The sequence below is a fragment of the Crocuta crocuta genome, unplaced genomic scaffold (genome assembly GCF_008692635.1).
Source record: "Crocuta crocuta isolate KB4526 unplaced genomic scaffold, BGI_CrCroc_1.0 scaffold41, whole genome shotgun sequence".
Classification (NCBI taxonomy): Eukaryota; Metazoa; Chordata; class Mammalia; order Carnivora; family Hyaenidae; genus Crocuta; species Crocuta crocuta.
The window spans coordinates 9,964,868-9,982,765 of record NW_027529428.1 but is presented as its reverse complement, the minus strand read 5'-3'; the positions used below and the strand labels follow the sequence as shown (position 1 = coordinate 9,982,765).

At 44.4% G+C, this 17,898-nt stretch overlaps 1 protein-coding gene across 1 annotated transcript in view; it reads right to left on the bottom strand.

Annotated features, from left to right (window-relative positions):
• TRPM3 (transient receptor potential cation channel subfamily M member 3) overlaps positions 1-17,898 on the bottom strand; it is a 494,196-nt gene that overhangs the window by 44,558 nt on the left and 431,740 nt on the right. The window contains exons 21-23 of the mRNA XM_077759293.1: positions 12,370-12,498; positions 7,789-8,040; positions 1,476-1,650 (exon numbers count right to left, since the gene is read on the bottom strand). Of these exons, the coding sequence (XP_077615419.1) occupies positions 1,476-1,650; positions 7,789-8,040; positions 12,370-12,498 (556 nt within the window). The remainder of the gene's footprint in view (positions 1-1,475; positions 1,651-7,788; positions 8,041-12,369; positions 12,499-17,898) is intronic.

Here is a 17,898-nt window from a genome sequence, read left to right as displayed (position 1 = left end):
GAATACGTTTAATCTCTGAGGAAATGATTGTCGATGGGCTTTTAGTTGCTTTGTCCTCAGGGAGCATCTGAAAGGAGGATCCCCAAAGGGTTTCCCCTAGGCCCTGGAAAGCTGTCATGGTGAAGGCTGCACATTGCCAACCAGGAGATGGAGTTAATAATTCTTCCTCAGTGAGCTTGGCTAAGTCTCCTGAAATGAGTATTTGTTCCAATGAGGTGTTCCCAAAAGCCTTCTGGCCTCAGATAACTCCTTTTAAGAAAGGTATTTAATCCATCACAGGAGGGAAAATGACATATTAATGTATCCTGTTGCCAACGTACACACGCTCTACCCAGCCCAGAGGGCTCAGACGCTTTGCTGTGTGCTCCTTATTTACTTGGTCTCAGTCCTATCTGGGATTGGTGGGGGTGAGAGAGGGGATGCTGACTAGTCTCTGCTCCAGCTCTCAATAAACTATACTACCTGGTTACGTAACCCTAATCCACGTCCACAGTCCAGGGCTCAGATGGCTGGCCTGTCAGCAAAAAACTGTTTTAAAAATGTTAATTCTACAATGTTGGAGGGATGTTATTTCTAGAGCTAAACTCCTCAGGGAAAACGAGAAGGAGTTGCTCCAGGGACGTGGCTCCTCCATACTGAAAGATACTTCTTTCCTGATGCTCTCTTCCCATATAATGTTCCCAATGCCTGGGGTGCCCTGACATTTGGTCCAAATAAAATGCTGGAACAGACTCCCAGGATACAACTATCTCCAAACTCTATAGAAGGGGGTGTTCATTACGGAGAATCAGTGTCTATTAGGGCATGAAACATTCCTCACACTGAATCATTCCATGATATAGATACTATTTTTTTCCCCTGGCATTTACAGCAAGCAACTCAGTTTATAACCTAAGGCATTTTCCATACTTCCAGGCAATGAATACTAGCTTCTTTTGAGTCTCAACAGCACATAATTTAAGACAGTGGGAAAAGGAGCTAGAGAATAGTTTCCATTGCAAGGAAAACACCATGCAGATGTTTGCCCTCTTGAATTCTATGGCAAACTAGAGAACTGTTTATTTGTTCTGAAGTCAAACCCAAGGAATGTAGTTTTTACAGGCTGGGGGCTGGGGTAGGGGTGGGGAGTAATGACATAATATATGAATAATATTGAAATGTTCAACACATGGCCCTCGGATTTCGAATCCCCAAATAATTTAGATCTTTTATAATGGTTCTTGATTAAATTTGGTACACCAGATGTCAATTTGTGTCACAGAGATGACATACCAGAAGAAACACCTAAGTACTGCTTCGTTAAAATTGTATATTCACCTTCTGCAATTGATTTTTTACCTCCAAGATAGCAAGCTAGGAATTGGTCCTCTATCTTGAGCCATTTATTGAGAACAAACAAATGAACTTAGAAAAGACATGACCCAATTGAAGTTCAATACCTGACTTTGGTGTATGAGAATCATAAACTTGCTTACGGTCTATCTGGTCCGCAAACACTTCCCCATAAATCATCCAATAGGGCATGTAGAAGATGTTCTTGGCCAGTTTCCATGATGGCTCTTCATTGGGAAAGAGGATGGCTTGCCTGGCGACCCCAAAACTCATCAGTACCACCAGCATAATGATGACAAAGTACATCATGTCTATCATCTGGAAGGGTGGGAAAGCAGAGGGAGAAGCAAAAGAAAAGTCACATGATTGTTTGATATCAACACTGTATGTATGACTGATTTATGATATCAACATTGATGGAAACCTTTGAAGAAGGTTCACTTTCAACACTTCTGTTAAGGGATATACAGACAGACAGCTCTGTCCAAGTAAGAAAGAGAAAACTTGGTCTGTTGAAGCACTGTCCACAGAATTTTATCAGTAACTCAAAAGCATTAAAAAAAAAAAAAAGCACACATAGAAGGGAAGCCCCTCACTTTTCACTGTTGTCTGTGCTACCCAGTCAAGCCTAGGCATGGGAGTCACATGAAGCTCGGGTCTGAACATGAATCCAGTACTAACTCTGTCTCTGTTCCTGGCCGCCAGTGGGTCTCTTTCATCTTAGCAAAATTGATGATGGAACTATTTCAAGACCTACTGCAATGCTGTAAATTCCCTAAGTTTGAATGCTGGAACGCTCAAGAAAACCATCCCTTGCAAGCAAACCTAGGACAGCCCAACTTTCCACCATCCAGCTTCTTACTCTTGGGGGCCCACCTCGCTGCCTGGTATTCTACCACAAACCAGGCTCTCAGAGAACCACTCTTTCTGTACTTCAGTCTCTTGCAGCATATCTTATCAGTTATGGAGGGTGTTTTTGTCAACAATAGAATCAGGTTGCCTAATGGCCCATTTCTGGGTCTGCTGTTGAAATGTTGGATTTTCATCTTGACATGTTTATAAAATTCTCTTGACTGCATTCAAGCACAATGTTATCTCTCATTCCTCTTTGTTCCTTTCTTTTTTGCTTGTTTTCGTGATACATATTATCAAGGATCTGTTTCTCATATGCCAAATTACTTTCCTTTTATCACCAAAAATAGATGAGGTTGTAATAACTATTATTTTGTCTGGCCAGAACCCATTGCCTCCTTCTTTTAGAAGCAGTTCCCACCCATTTTGGCCACAAATATGGTGTCTTTTCCAGGCTAGGTTAATGATGGTACCTCACCCTCTGGCAACAGTGTTAGGAGGTAGGCATATGAAACAAGATGGACCAACCAGTATCCTTTCTTTGGACTTTCAGCTGAAGCTGGGAGACAGAAGCTCCCTTTCTTTCTCTGTAATGATATACATTCAGTGTGAGGCTGAGTCCCCCACCAGTAAAACTGATCAAGAGTGAATGAAGCAGATATTCCAGACAGAGAGAGAGCATGTTCTGAAAGTGGGTGAGAGACTTACTGCAGTAACCCTTAAGGCCAGTTTCATCATGCCCTGTCATAAGTCAGTATATCCCTCCTGGGCTTAAGCTAGTTGGAGATTGGTTTCTAGCCCTCGCATCAAACCATCTAAAACAAAAGGTGACCTTCTCTTGGATATCAAACTTCCTGAAGGGATACTCATCCACAAAGAAAGACTAATAATAATTTTATCAATGATAATGAAGGCTTTAAATTAGCTCTAAAATTTTATTTTGAAACAATATATTTCACGGTGCCTGTTATTAGAATTAAAACACAATAGCATTCCTCTCTGCCTTAGGACACTGGGGGCTTAAAATATTTTCGGTCAATTAATCAACTGTCAAGGCATCTTCTGAATCCATCTTTCAAGTACCATCTGACTTTGAAACTAAATAAGAATCTCTCAAAACTTGACATTCATTCATATTTGTTCACTGTTTTTAAAAATATATGCTACTTAATTAGTTATTTGTTACACAGCTTAGTAGCCTCAGGACTCTCTTAAAAGTGAACAAGCCAGCTGTGTTGAAAGTTTTATAGGAAACACAGGCCTGTTTCCCATCTTCTATTTTGTAAAATTATTTCAACATTTATTTACTGAAAGTTCTATCAATGAAAAAACACTGATGGCTCCACTATGGGTGAAGAGAGGAAGGTGTGTGCTCATGAAATTTAGGAGCTAGTCTGACCCAAGGAGACACAGCCAGTACACACAGCAACTATTCTAATTTAATTTCTCAGGACTATTTTCATTCAGATTGACTATGCCACCAACCCGAAGGGCCAAAACAATCAAAAGACAAGAAACATTCTTCCCACTCAACTTCATCTATTTCAAAAAAGTTCTCCACACAAATACTGAAATCTGATAGAGTGGAATACAGAAATAGAACATTACCAGTAAAAAACAGGGCTGGGTACTTTGTTTTTATAGCTACATTTTCCAGTTGGCTCAACATTAAGGGAGCTGATTCTGTCTTACTCTTGTAAATATCTGTAGGTTGTGTTCTATACAGGTGAGTACATATGGTGGTAGTTACACACATGTTTTGGGTGTTAGACCACCTGGGCTTTCATCTTGCCTCTGTTAGTAAAAATAGCTTAGGTGGTCATGTGCAAGTTGCTCAATCTTGTTGTTGTTGTTTTTAATTTTCAAAATGGGGATAATAATGACAATCACCATGCATATTCATTTTATAAGGGTTTAATGAAATAATATGTGAAACAATGTGGGTAGATCTCAGAAAATGTTAATGCATTGCTATTATTAGAAGTGGAAGGTCAGGTTGTGAAGTCTGATTGGATAAGAGCTGGTATCCTGCCTTTGTTCTTTGTCTGGTTTCCGGTTATTCAACTGCTAAACGAAGACACTAAAACCCATTTCATGGGGTTGTAGTGATGATATGTCTGACATGGTATGTGGCACAGAGTAAATGATAGCTATTATTATTCTTGTTTTTATTCTGCATTATATAAGTGAGTTTAGTACTAGGCTTAGAGAATTGTATTGAGAAGCTGAATATGAAGAAAAGGGGTCAGGATTCCAGTTAGTGATCCTGGATTTAAAGATCAGTTGGGATCTTACTTTTTTTATTTTTTTGGTCGAGAGAGAGAGAGAGAGAGCAAGGAAGGGGTAGAGAGAGAGGGAGAGAGAATCCTAAGCAGGCTCCAAACTCAGCACAGAGCCTGATGCAGGCTTGATTCCACGCCCCTGGGATCATGACCTGAGCCAAAATCAAGAGTCACATTCTCTCAGCCAACTGAGCCACTCAGGCGTCTGAATCATATTTGATCTATGTATTGGGCCCAGGTATCTTAGCAGAAGTCTATCCCTATACCACAGGATATAGTGAGTTACTTGGTTGTTTAGTACTGAATAGGGACTCTGCAATGTTGAGGGGCTTTCAGAATAGTCACATCTGGGTATATTTTGTTAAATTTTTCACCTAGCAGGCCGTCTAGCTCACTAATAAATTCTATAGGCATATTTTACCTACCTTCTGGATCAGAGACTCAATTACTTAACTAATTATCTTAAAAGCCCCATGAAAGAGTACAAAAGCCACCAAATATACTCATTTTCTACTTATTTTTGACTTGTAAGTGGAATCATTCATAAGTCGGAAGGCAGAGAAAATGCAGTCCATCTTGCTTGCTCGCTCCATAGTAAGGTTTCATTCTAGTCAAAATTGGGGGTAATTATGCCATTATTAAAATGACAGACATGGATTTTAAAATACGCTTGCTGGTTTAGTGTGACTTTAGCTATCTCAAGTATTTAAATGCCATCCAACCTTTTTAAAGTGATCGATCTGGTTTGTTTGAGACTTCAGATCTTATTTAATAAAACAAGGCAATGATCAATTAGAAAAAACAAGCAATCAGATTACGTAATCGTCTGCCGTGGTGCTTCTCAACAGAGGACAATTGTGTCCCCAGGGGACATATGGCAATGTCTGGAGATATTTTGTTGTCATAAGTGTGTGTGTGTGTGTGTGTGCACGCGAGCGCGCGCCTACACTACTGGCATTAGTGGTAGAAGCCAGGGATGTTGCTACATATTGTGTCATGGACAGCATGGCCCCCACAACAAAGAATGATCTAGCCTGAAATACCAGTGGTATCATGGTTGAGAAAACTTGGCCTAATTGTGCGGCTATTATAACTCTTCACTGTCATTGGGTCCATTTGAGTATACATTTGAGAATCTCATGGAAGCTTGTCTTCCCTGTCCAGAAAATTCATATACCCACACACATATTTGTTATATATAAATTGGGTGGAGGGTCCACCGATCCTTCTCTTAAATCTCTCCCAAAGAGTCTAAGTTGAGACTCTCTGCTTTTAGACGTAGGAATCATCACCAGTCTCAAATTCATTACTAAAAGTACAGAGAAGATTATATAACAGGTTGTGCAACAGAGTAAGATACATGTTTTTTTCCCCCCTAGTCAAACATCCCAATTGAACTGGGATTCAGTTTTGGGTAAATAATTCAAGCTTGTTGAATTCAAGTTTTTCCTCTCTAGAATGTGCTTGGTGATACTTCCCCTAAGCAATACTGATGTTATAAATCTCAAGCTTTTGTGTAAAAGGGTTAGGAATAGAGCAGAATAACTGTGCTCACCAATATCTCATCGCTGCTCCCCCTTTTTGTTTGTTAAAAAACAACGTTTTTTATTGTGCTTTAACAAACATAAGGCACACATAAACATAACAGATGCAATATATCAACTACCTGCTAAGAGCCAAACCCTTTCAGCTATTTAGCATGTGTTATTTCTAATCATCATAAAAGCCTTGCAAGATATAACCTTGCATTTATTATAATTACTTTAAATGAGCAATCTGGGTCTTAAGGAGGTTAAATACATTTCTCAAGGTCTCATAACTCCTACCTTTTGGATTCAAATTTTCCTTCTCTCTACATGTGTTTCCCAGTGCTTCTGGAGGAAGAGTCTTGGTTATTTAAGATTCGTTTCAGTAGAGTGACACATGTACCCACACACTAATAATAATGATAAATACGGATTTACTGGCTGAAAGGTCAGAGCGATGGTGTATATAGTGGAATTTGAGGGAGGGTGATAAAGGACACCTATTGACCACTTGTTAATTTTTGACAGCTCACAAGTGGAAGTAGAGTGGAGGTTATTAGCACTGAGGTTTTCCAGGAAGAGGCGATTACGAGGGTAGGATGGAGGGATTTGGCTTTCCCACATATGCCCTGTGAAGGTGAAGTAAGGGTCACACTTTGAAAAGTGGGGTAACTGATAAGAAGTCCCCAGGTTCTGGGCAGCGGGCTCTGATTTTTCTTCTAATGAGTCTGGTACAGGAGTCGATTTATTTGTGCACCTCTAGGTGCTGTCCTCCTAGGGCTGAGCCTTTACGGAGAGAGGCTGGGAACCAGATCGGTCAAGGACCAAATCTACAGCCATCCGTGGGAAAGCATATTAGTTTGCCACTTGGGATTCTTTTTTATTTATTTAAGTTTTTAAAAAAATGTTTATTTATTTTCGAGAAAGAGAGAGTACAAGCTGGGGGAGAGGCAGAAGGAGAGGGAGACACAGAATCCGAAGCAGGATCCAGGCTCTGAGCTGTCAGCACAGAGCCTGACGTGGGGCTCAAACTCATAAAACCATGAGATCATGACCTGAGCCAAAGTCAGACGCTTAACTGATTGAGCCACCCAGGCACCCCTTGGGATTCTTTTTTAAAAAATGAGTAGGTGTGTCATTCTGGAACCCAGTTTTTAACTCTCCATTTTCCAGTATTGTAACAATATACTTGATATATGGATAGAACTTAACATCCAAATAAAATGCAACCTAACTCGACTAAAATAGACTGTATGTCCTTCCCTTTGTGTAGGGAAAGACATTTTTCAAAGACTTTATTAAGAAGAAAGAAGAAATGTTAAAATCTAAAAATCTTTTAAAGATTTAGAGTTGGAGACCCACTCTTCCTCCAAGATGCGGCTAAAATGTAACCTCCACATGAAGCTGTCTACGTTGTCTTTTCTATGCCTCTTTATACTTTATACACATCTCGCTGACAGTATCTGCACACTGTACAGTAGTTACGTCTCTCTCATCTTCAATCTCATGGAACGAGTACCTTTAAATACGCAACTCCTTCTCCAGTGCTTAGCACAAACGAGGTGATCTGTGTATGTTTTTCAGTAAGTAAACGGATGAGGGATGGTTAATTTTCCAGTGATGTATATAGATGTAGTCCAAATCCCAAACACTCAAAAGGCATTAAAAACCAAAACACCCCCAGGGCCATCTCAGACCATCACAGCAGGCCCAAATGAATGATTTTCCTCTTCCTATTTATTACTGCCGTTCCTCCTCTGCAAATTTATAACATAGAATCAGAGAACCCTGCTTACCATTTTTCCAATCATCATTACATATGGGCCCAAATACTTGTTCACGCCGAAGATGTCTAAGAGACGGATGTACCAATAAATGATGTTCACACAATAGATGACCCTCCCATCACTCCTGAAGGGCTGGTCTTGGAGACGAAGGATCATTCCCACAGAGAACAAAAGGATGGCAATTAGGTCTGTGACATTCCAGTACTCCTGAAGCCACACCTTCACTTTCTGTAGTAACTTCCCTGGCTCGGACATCAGGATCTAAAAGGCAGGAAAGGAGGGCAGGGTTAGGTCTGATGTCAGGCTATATTTTCCGTCAGGTTGGAAAATGCTGGGTCTGTTAGGTGACCTCAGTAGCTTCTTTTGTTTACCTGTGTCTCCTTGAAGATTTGCATGCTATGAATATACTACTGAGCTAAGCTCAGGCAAAGCAGATACAAGCATTCCAGGGGCAAATAGAAGCAAGAAGTTTGATCCTTTGGGTTGCCTTACAATCCTAAGATATCCATTAGGGTTTGCTATAAAATGACAGATTCCTACTACACTGTAAATCTCTGAAATCCTGCTCCATCTCAGTGGAGTGTCACCATATAGAGTTACTCAGACCACCAGGGAGGGCTCCTTCATTCTTCTCCTTACATCCATATAACGTGCATCAATATCACCTCTATTTCTAAATATAATCTTATGCAAGCAACCACTATTCACCACCACCCACTGTTGCCATTGTATTTTAAGTCCTATCACATCACCTAGATGATCCCAACAGCCTTCTAACTGGCATTCTTCCCACCATTGTTGTCTGCTCTCCCTCAATCCATTCTCTAAGTAGCACGCAGAATGGTCTTTAAAAACTGAAGCCATGATCTGGGTGGTGATTACACACAGTTGTGTGGATAAACAGAAACTCATCAAGCTGGACCCTATGAGTTCATTTTCCTATAGGTAAATTACACCACAATCTAAAAAAGAGAGCAATCTGAGAGATGTGTGAACAACAAAAACTAAAGCAAATTGTGATAAGTGAATGTTTAAGTCTCCTGATGGCTCCCAGTACACAGAAAGATCCAAACTCCTTACAGTGGCTTCATTTCACATCCCACCACATTGTCCCAATTTCACAACTACAGACATAGCAGTCCATTATATGCTCGGGACATCTGCACTGTTCTTTTCTGTTGGGCATTTTCTTCTCCCAGATTGTTATGTGTTGCTCCTCCTCATCCTCAAGGTCTCTGCTCTAATTTCCCTTTCTTAGGAAGACCTTCTTTGACAATCCTACCTATAGGGGGCTCCCATCCCTGTCACTTGCTAAAATATTATCCTATCTTGTGTTTTGAAGATTTTATCACTATATGAAGTTAACTTGTTTCCATGTAGACATATTCTGTTTGCCTATCTATTATCTCCCCTAGACTGTAAATTCTGAGGCATAGGTTTTTCCCCCCCAGAACCTGTTACATAATAGATTCTCAATTAAATATTTGTTGACTGACTGCTACATATCCTTAGCTGCTGGGGAGGGCTCTGACTTACCTCAAATCTAGAGGGGCCTTCTTGCTGCCACACAGAGGCTCTGTGAACGGCACAGTTGGATAGTGGGTCCCAGTGGTGCAACACTACAGCTTGTCCCCGGATGTGAGGGGCCAGGGAGGCTGGCCTAGTGAGGCTGCAGAGCCGGGCTACCTTCATGAATCCTTTGAGTTTGCCCTGAGACTACCATCTCGCCCAGCCACCACCCACCGCTTTTTCAACTCGGAATCTCCTCTCAAAGGCGAGGAAAGCAAAGACAGGGGACAGGCCTAATCTGCAGCTATTTCTTTGAATCCTTTCGTCCCCTTTAATGGCTTACCGTGACCTGAAATATTTAAGGAGGGAGGTCTTAGTACGTCAGGCCAAGGGCTGGGAATGCTCAGGGAGATGCCAGAGCCAGCCGGTGGCCTCATTCTTCCTCCTTCGCAGCGCTGCATTGCTAAACGGTAGGCCAGGGCTTCTGAAACTTGAGCAAGCCTCAGAATCACCTGGAGGGTTGGCGAAAACACTGATGGCTGCCCCCTAGGCCTGGAGTCTCTGCCTCAGTAATGGCCGGCGTGGGGCTCAAGAGTTTCCGTTTCTAACCGGTTCCCCGGGCAAGCTGGGGTCCACAGGTTGCGAGAACCACTGTGCTCCCCACCAGGGATTCCCGAGCCTGCCGTCGTCCTGGTGGTTTCTCACACGGCTCCGTGGCTCCATCTTTATTAGGTAAAACTCCCTGTGTGCGAGCAGGGGCGATGGGAAAAGCCTGGGAGTTTTTCTAACCCGGCGTCTGCACTTTCCTACAAATGGTCAACACAGAGGTTGACAGCAGCAGTTTTTAAACTGTGGAAATAGTTCTGTGAAATCTCAACATAAAAAAGGGATCAAGGCTGAGAGGCCGCGGTGAAGCAGGAACGCAGGTACCCCGACCCTAAAGCTTCTTCTCCCGGCTCTGGGCCAGCCGGAACCCCCAGCTCGGAGGGGGCGTGGCCGCAGGGTGGGCGTGGCCTTGCGCCGCGGCCCGGCCTCGCCGTCGCGGGGTTGCTGGGAGGGGGGTCCGGGCGGGAGAACGTCCGCCCACGCGCGTTGTAAACTGTTCCGGGCGCTCGAGGGATCCCCGCGGCTTGTTTTGGTGACGGCGCGCGGAAGTATGTGGTGCTGGGAATGGGAGGGCCGCCTGTGAAACCACAAAGCCCTGCTTGTATATCCCTGAAGGCCGGGAAGCCTACGGACTTTTCCACGTGTCCAGGATCTTGCGTGGCTGCGCCCCGGGGGCCAACGCGGAGGCGGCACCCGCGGGGTCCGCGGCCCCGGCGCTGTTTAGCCGCTTCAGTGGGCCGGGACGCGGGGCGGGGAGGCGGCCGCGCCAGGCTGGCGAGGATGGGAGCCAGTACTCCTGGGATGACCCCCTGCTGACCCCCTGCTGACCCGAGCCTGCAGAGCCCGGGCCACTGTCCATGCCGCCTCAGGAGAAATGGATATCCAGGCCGGGAGGTTCCTGGCAGCCCGCCTGCTTGGCAGCCTCTTCCAGAACAGTCCGCGGAGTACAGGCTGCTCCCTGTCTTCTTCCAGTCTCGTCCCTGGAGAGATTCCAGTCTCCCCGCCTGAGCCTTTCCCTTTTCTGCTTATCATGGGGAAGGAATATGCATCTGGGCGTTAAGTCACGGGAGGGGAGCTGGCACTGAGCAGCTCCGGAGCCCGTAGCGGTAGCGGGTGTCAGAGCGCTACACAAAGGCCACCGCAAATTTATTAGGTTTTCAGTTTACCAGTGGGAAATCCACAGTCGTGCTCAGGAAGTAGGAGGCATTGTGAACGGGGAGGCCAANCATTATTAAAAAAAAAAAAAAAAAAAAATCCATCCTTTTATAAAATGGGACTAGCGCACACCTCCAAACCCTCAGCATGGGGGCATGCTGATTTTAAGTGTCCCCGAAGCAGTTTAAAACCCAAAAGAAGGACTCTGAGTATATTTTAAGAGACTTTTTAAAATGTCATCCCCAAATGACGGCATCTAAAAGATGCTGCATCCTTTTCTCCGAAAGAGAACAATGTAGAACTAAAACCTACAATACGAAGGGTATTTAAACCTGACAGTAATGAAGGCAGGAGGGAATTTGTGGATTTGTAGGAATCCATTTTTGTATGGATCCCAATATATTTTCCCACTTACTATAGCAGAGTGAGACGGATTGTTGGAGAGCTCCTGAAAGTGCAGTGGACTTGACGGCGAGTAATTCTTCCAGAAAAGATTTGTCTTGCTGACCGTAGTTCAGGGGGAAATGCAGAAGAATCATCACACCAGCCTGCCTTCCCTACAGCCTAGGGACTGCGTTTGCGGAGCGCATAGAGCAGAGTTGCAGAGCCCTCTGGTGGACGTTTGCTTGACCACGTTCATTTTAGCTGCTCCAAATCTGAAGGCTCCCATGCTGGCTTTGAACTTCAAGCAAGTCATATGGGGGTGGGGTTATGATGGCTCCTATGGGGATGTGGGGAGTAGAGAGGGGCCCACACCCTCAACCTGAAGGACAACAAATATGTTCAGTCCACCTCAGGGATGTCTAGGGCTGGTGGAGAGGCTGGTGCATAATAAACGGTGGGAAGGAATAAACCGGAGGATAAATTAATGAATAGAAGTATAGTTCCTTCTACAGCTGCTGAAATGTATCCGGAGAACCATAGGTATTGGATGACAGTATCCAAAGAGACCCAGAGTGAAGGGTTTCAATGGGAGTTAAAAGCAGAAAAATGGGAAAATTTGAAAACTCATGTTTATAGGGGACGAGGAAAGAGACGTGTAAACAATGTCAAGGACAACAGGAGAGTTTCTTGGGCGAGAGATCTGTCGGCAAAAGCTAGAGCAAACTCTAGGCAGGCATGAAGGGGCAACCCTAAGAAACACACTATGACGCCTCCCCAGGTTTGCACGTGGCCCTCGAGACCAAGTCTGTTATTTCTGTGCAGCATAGAGAAAAAACCGTTTCTGGCTTCATTTGGATCCCTGGCCCCCCCTTCCTTCCACTCACAAAGGTAACCCGCCACTGTCTTTCCTGTGTTCTCCTTTGTGAAAGCAGTTACCTCTCTCATCTTTTCTATTCCCAGGGTGAATATATAGGAAATGACGATCCATTCCTGCGTGGAAGGCCAGCGCTCCATCTTCACTAACACGATATAGTTGAAGAGCATCAAATATCCGATGTACGCCAGCTGTAAGGAAACACAATACAGAGCTCTGGCTACGGAGACCCCGGAGCCTTGCCCTTGGGCAAGGCCCCTTCATGGTAGCACAGAGCCAAGGTCAGCAAGCAGGACTCAGAATTCACAGCAGAATGAACTCCCAGGCTTTAGACTATTCAAAGAATTAAAAAAAAAAAAAGAGAGAGACCGTAATATTTGAAATAATGTGTTATTCTATCTTCCTTTTGATCCTTATATCTGTCCTTGGGTCCAATACTTTGCCTTTACTTCTGTGTCATGATGCAGCTTTTTTGTTTTGCAATTACCTAGTTTCTTGTGTCTTTATGGCTAAAAAGGGAACCTCTTCTGTCAGGGCTATTCTTGCTCATGCATGAGGCTGAGGTTCTTTTTTTTCTTTTTTTTTTAAGCTTACTTATTTATTTTGGGGGAGAGAGAGAAAATGAGCAGGGGCTGGGCAGAGACAGGAGAGAGAATCCCAAATAAGCTCCATGCTCAGCACAGAGCCCAATGCGGGGCTCAATCCCACGACTGCAAAATCACAACCTGAGCTGAAATCAAGTGTCAGACACTCAACCGACTGAGCCACCCAGGCACCCCCAGCCTCAAGTTCAAGTGCCTCTTGAACTAGGGCACACGGTGGATTTGTGCCTGATGAATGCCAGGTGGATGAAATGTCTGTAGGAAGCACAGGAAGGTGCATACTACACTTGTAAACTGGTCAAACCAACATTAAAAAAGCCTGGACCTTATCTCAAAGTCCCACTTGAATTGTTTTCCGAGTTAACGTCTTCTTTTTTTCTCTTCCTACCTTAATGTGCTTGGCTTGGCAGTGCCCTGGGAGGATTTTATTCCATTTTCCATTGCAACACCTTCCCACCCTATCCAAGTTGGGATATTCCTCCCTGGTTTCTGCTTCTTTGAAAGAAGACAAGAGAAGATAAAGCAATTTATACAAGGCAATGGGTCTGCGGAGCTTGGAGTGGGGTATAATCTTCATGGGGCTCTGGCACCAGAGGCTGAATCCTGAGAGCACTGGCTGGAGGTGCTGGGTGTCCGGTGAAAACCCCTTGGGGCTCGGGTTTAGTGACTGCCACTGGAGGACCCGGTTGTGCCCAGAGGAGTGTGTGGAGTTCTTGTGGGGGGAGTGGGGGGGGGGAGGGAACCTCTGGAGAAGAACTCCCCCTTGGGGAAATGGCATATAAGCCCAGCCTTCTCCAGGCAACGCTTGAAGCAGAGTAAGGCGCCCGCTGGTGTGGGAGCCCAGGGCTGTGAGCAGGAGCTCAGAGTGGGTTGGTTCCTGTCTACACTCTTCAGAGCCCACAGAGCAAAGAACAGGACACAGTGTGGGCAGAAGGGCGGAGGCCTTAGAGACCCGTGTGTCCCTGGAGCCCTGCAGGCACCTTAGCAGGGGGCGGAAAGGTACAGCCTGGCTTCGAGATGGAAAAGGGCACAGGAGCCCCACCGAGCTCGAGAAATGTTGCTTTCTCTGCTAATGGGGCCGCTCACTGTCTTTCTTCCTTTCTTTCCTTTTTCTAAATAAAATGAATACATAGATTCTGAATAGACCCAAAGGTATTTTTAAAGACCCTATGACGTTGATGCCTTTACAGACACAACCGTATAATTTCTCGGCTCTTGCACAGTGAACATATATCAGGGTTCAGTGAGATCAGGTGCGGGAGCATGAGGGCAGCCAGGGAGGAGCTGGAGGGCCTGGGGGGGGTCCTTCTCCACCTGACACCTGAGGGATGTGCTCTTGTACACCCACCCCCTCAGGGACTGTCACTTTAAAACAATTTTTAATTTTTTTTTTTTTTTTTTTTTTTGAGAGCTAGGGAGACAGAATCTGAAACAGGCTCCAGGCTGTCAGCACAGAGCCTGACGCGGGGCTCGAACCCACGAACCATGAGATCATGACCTGAGCTGAAATCGGACCCTTAACTGATCGAGCCACCCAGGCGTCCCCCAGGGACTGTCACTTTAATCCCTGCCTCAGCCCCCGCTTCTCCCCTCGGGGTTGCTAGCACACTGTGGAAACCTCACCTGATGGGTCTGCTCTACTTGAAATCACATGGGATGCTGTTTAACATGTAATTTGGTTCATACGGTTCCTGTTTACCATTATACACGGGCATCCACCCTCAGGTCCCTGTGAGCTACCATATTTCACAAGACACAGCGACACTTCAAAACATATTCTCAGCCTCCTTCTGGCCTGAAATCCTTCTTTCTGGTTGCTTCCTTTTGTTTGTTGGATCATATTTCATTGCTTCCAGTCAGTCTCTCTGACTGCCCTGGTTTTTATTATTTTACCCAATTCATTGTGACACATTCCAAAGAACTCTCTTCTCTTGTCACACGTAGGCCCAGGGACACCCACGCAGTTCTTCCAGAACCTCTCCATTTTAGTATTTAAGCATCTCTTCCAACCTGCCTCTGTCATCCGAATACAGGGCTAGCGTGTTTGTTTGGCAGAAGGAATGCAGACACAGTCAGTGAAACTTGGATTTAAATCCCAGCTTGAGTATTTCCAAGTTGTATCATTTTGTGTAAATCGCTGCACCTGCCTGGGCCTCCCTCCTGTGAAATGGAGATCATGGCTACTCACCTTACAGAGCTTTTGGGNAGTATGTCTCTCTCTCCCTTTTATTTATTTATTTTTTTATTTAAAAAACATTTTAAACATTTATTTTTGAGAGACAGTGTGAGACAGAGTGCAAGTGGTGGAGAGGCAGAGAGAGGGAGACACAGAATCTGAAGCAGGCTCCAGGATCTGAGCTGTCAGCACAGAGACCAACGCGGGGCTCGAACCCACAAACCGTGAGATCATGACCTGAGCTGAAGCTGGACACTCAAACCGACTGAGTCACCCAGGTGCCCCAACCCCTTTTAAAAAAATGTTTTTTTTTTTAATTTTTGAAAGAGAGAGGTGGGGGAGGGGCAGAGAGAGAGGGAGAGAGAGTATCTGAAGTGGGCTTTGCACTGACAGCAGAGAGCCAGATGCATGGCTTGAACTCATGAACTGTGAGTTCATGACCTGAGCCAGAGTTAGATGCTTAACTGAGTCACACAGGCGCCCCTGTATCTAGTTCCCAATAGTATAGAGGCCCAATGAATGGTGGCTAATGTTATTATTTGCTTCTTTTTTCAAGAAACTTCCATTCCTTGTCTCCTCTTACCTCAGTCTTTGTTTCCTTTTGATCCAGTTAACTAGCCATACCTCTCCCTTTTTAAATTGCCTTTCTTATTATTTATGCTTCTTCCATGATCAGCCTGTTATTTATTATTATTATTTTTTTGAGAGTGAGGGAGTACGGGAGGGACAGGGGGAGAGAAAGAGAGAGAATCTTAAGCAGACTCCAGGCCCAACACAGAGCCCAACACAGGGCTTAATCTCACAACCCTGGGATCATGACCTGAGCCAAAACCATGAGTTGGCATTCAGCCCATTGAGCCACTCAGATGCCCCTCAGCCTACTCTTTAAATCCAGTTGCTCTATAACGCTTTTCTTTCCATGTTCAAGCTATAATATAACATTTTGGGACAACTCTCAAAATACAGACTTCCCAAAATACGGCTTTAAACATGTTTAAATGGCACAACAGAGGACTGGAGGCAAAGAAGCAACCTATCTTAGAACTCACCAGCATTCAGCGGGTCTTACTGCAGGCTATTTTAACATGGCATGCTTGAATGGTGTGCGTGTGTGTGTGTGTGTGTCTACACACATATATTCTGTAGGCTTTAACAAGTTGAGTGTGGAATGTCAAAGCTTTGAACAGAAACATAACCTCATGATCCCCACTTAAGTCAGCAAGCATCCTATAAGGATTTGTATTGTGTTTGCTTATATATTCTTTTTATACATTTCCTATTAACCAAGATGCTCAAGTCCCAAACTATGCAAGCACCAGAGCCTGCTTCAGTTTGCGTGCACCCCTGGTGGGCTTTCTCCTGCTGCCCCTGGAGAGGGGAGGGGGCACAGTGATGCTCAAACAGAGGAAGGAGTCTGTCAGTGCTGGAGAAGTCCAGAGCACATCCCTTGCCCTCTGACTTGGTTCCTCTTTTATAAGAGGCGTCTTGCAGTGGCGTCCTCCCTAGCTGGGCACTTGAAATGGCTTTCATGACGTACCAGGTCTGTGAGCCAGCTGGGTCCCTGCCTCCTTTCTTCTTGGAACAGAGGAGGACCCAACCTGGTCTTCTGGAAACTTGCTAAGATGTGGAAGTGAGCTGACGTGGAAATGAGGTGTGTCCCATCTTTCAGAAACTTGGGAGTGTATGCAGAAGGAGATATTTTTGGCAATCAGGGTGGGAAATACTCTTACAGGAAGGAACACAACCGAAAGCAAATGGGACCTTTGATCTAAAGCTGAATTTTACAGTTAAGCATCTCTGGGGAGGGGATTTAAAAATCTGGCACTCCCCATCTCCATGCGCTTCCTTGAGGTCTGGGCTTTGTAAATAAATAGATAAGGATTTCTGAAAGTCATGTGAACAGTAACAACATGACGGGGCATCCGGTCCAGTGGGTCTGCTGAGTCTACAATCAGCCGTGCAGGAGGGAGCTGGACCCACAGGCTCCACTTCTCAGAAGCAGCTTCCCCACCTGCATATGATACAGAGGGCGGCCCAGGCTTCCTGGACCACAAGACTCCCTTGAGGAGCTTGTGAAACATACAGCCTCTTCAGCAACAACTTGGAGATTCGATTTAGTGGGTCTGTGATGGGGCCATGGTTTGCATTTCTATCAAAATTCTTTATCATCATAGAAGTTTGGAAAAAATACCGGGCTAAAATCTCAGCCTTCTATCTGGGGCAGTGGTTATTAAAAAAGAGAGAGATGTCTTAGAAAGATTAGACAAATGAGTCTTGTATTTATAAAGGTGATAGATAATTCTTGATACTATTACTTCTGTTGGTTCTTTTATGCTCTAGATCAGGAGTTAGCAAACTTCTTCTGTAAAGGACCACAGAGTTAATTTTTAAGGCTTTCCGGGCCCGACAGTCTTTCTATAGCAAGGAATTGACTCAACAGCTGTTAGCATGAAAGCAGCCAGAATATAGGTAAACAAATGAGTTTGGTTGTGTTCCAATAAAACTTTATTTATGGACACTGAAGTGTGAGTTTCATATAATTTTCATGTATCATAAAGTATTCTTCCTTTATTTCAGTTTTAAAAATGTACACACCATTCTTAGCTCACAGTCCACAATAATAGGCCTGGATTGGGACTGGATTTGACCTGTGGGAATATAGTTTGCCAAGCCCTTTTCTAGGCTGGGACAATTGAGGCAGCCTGGCATAAGAGGAAGGACAGAAATGGGTATAAAATGTAGTAAAAGTATCTTTTTCTTGGTAACATTATTTTCTTGACAAAACTGTTAGATTAGGGAATATATGTAAAGAA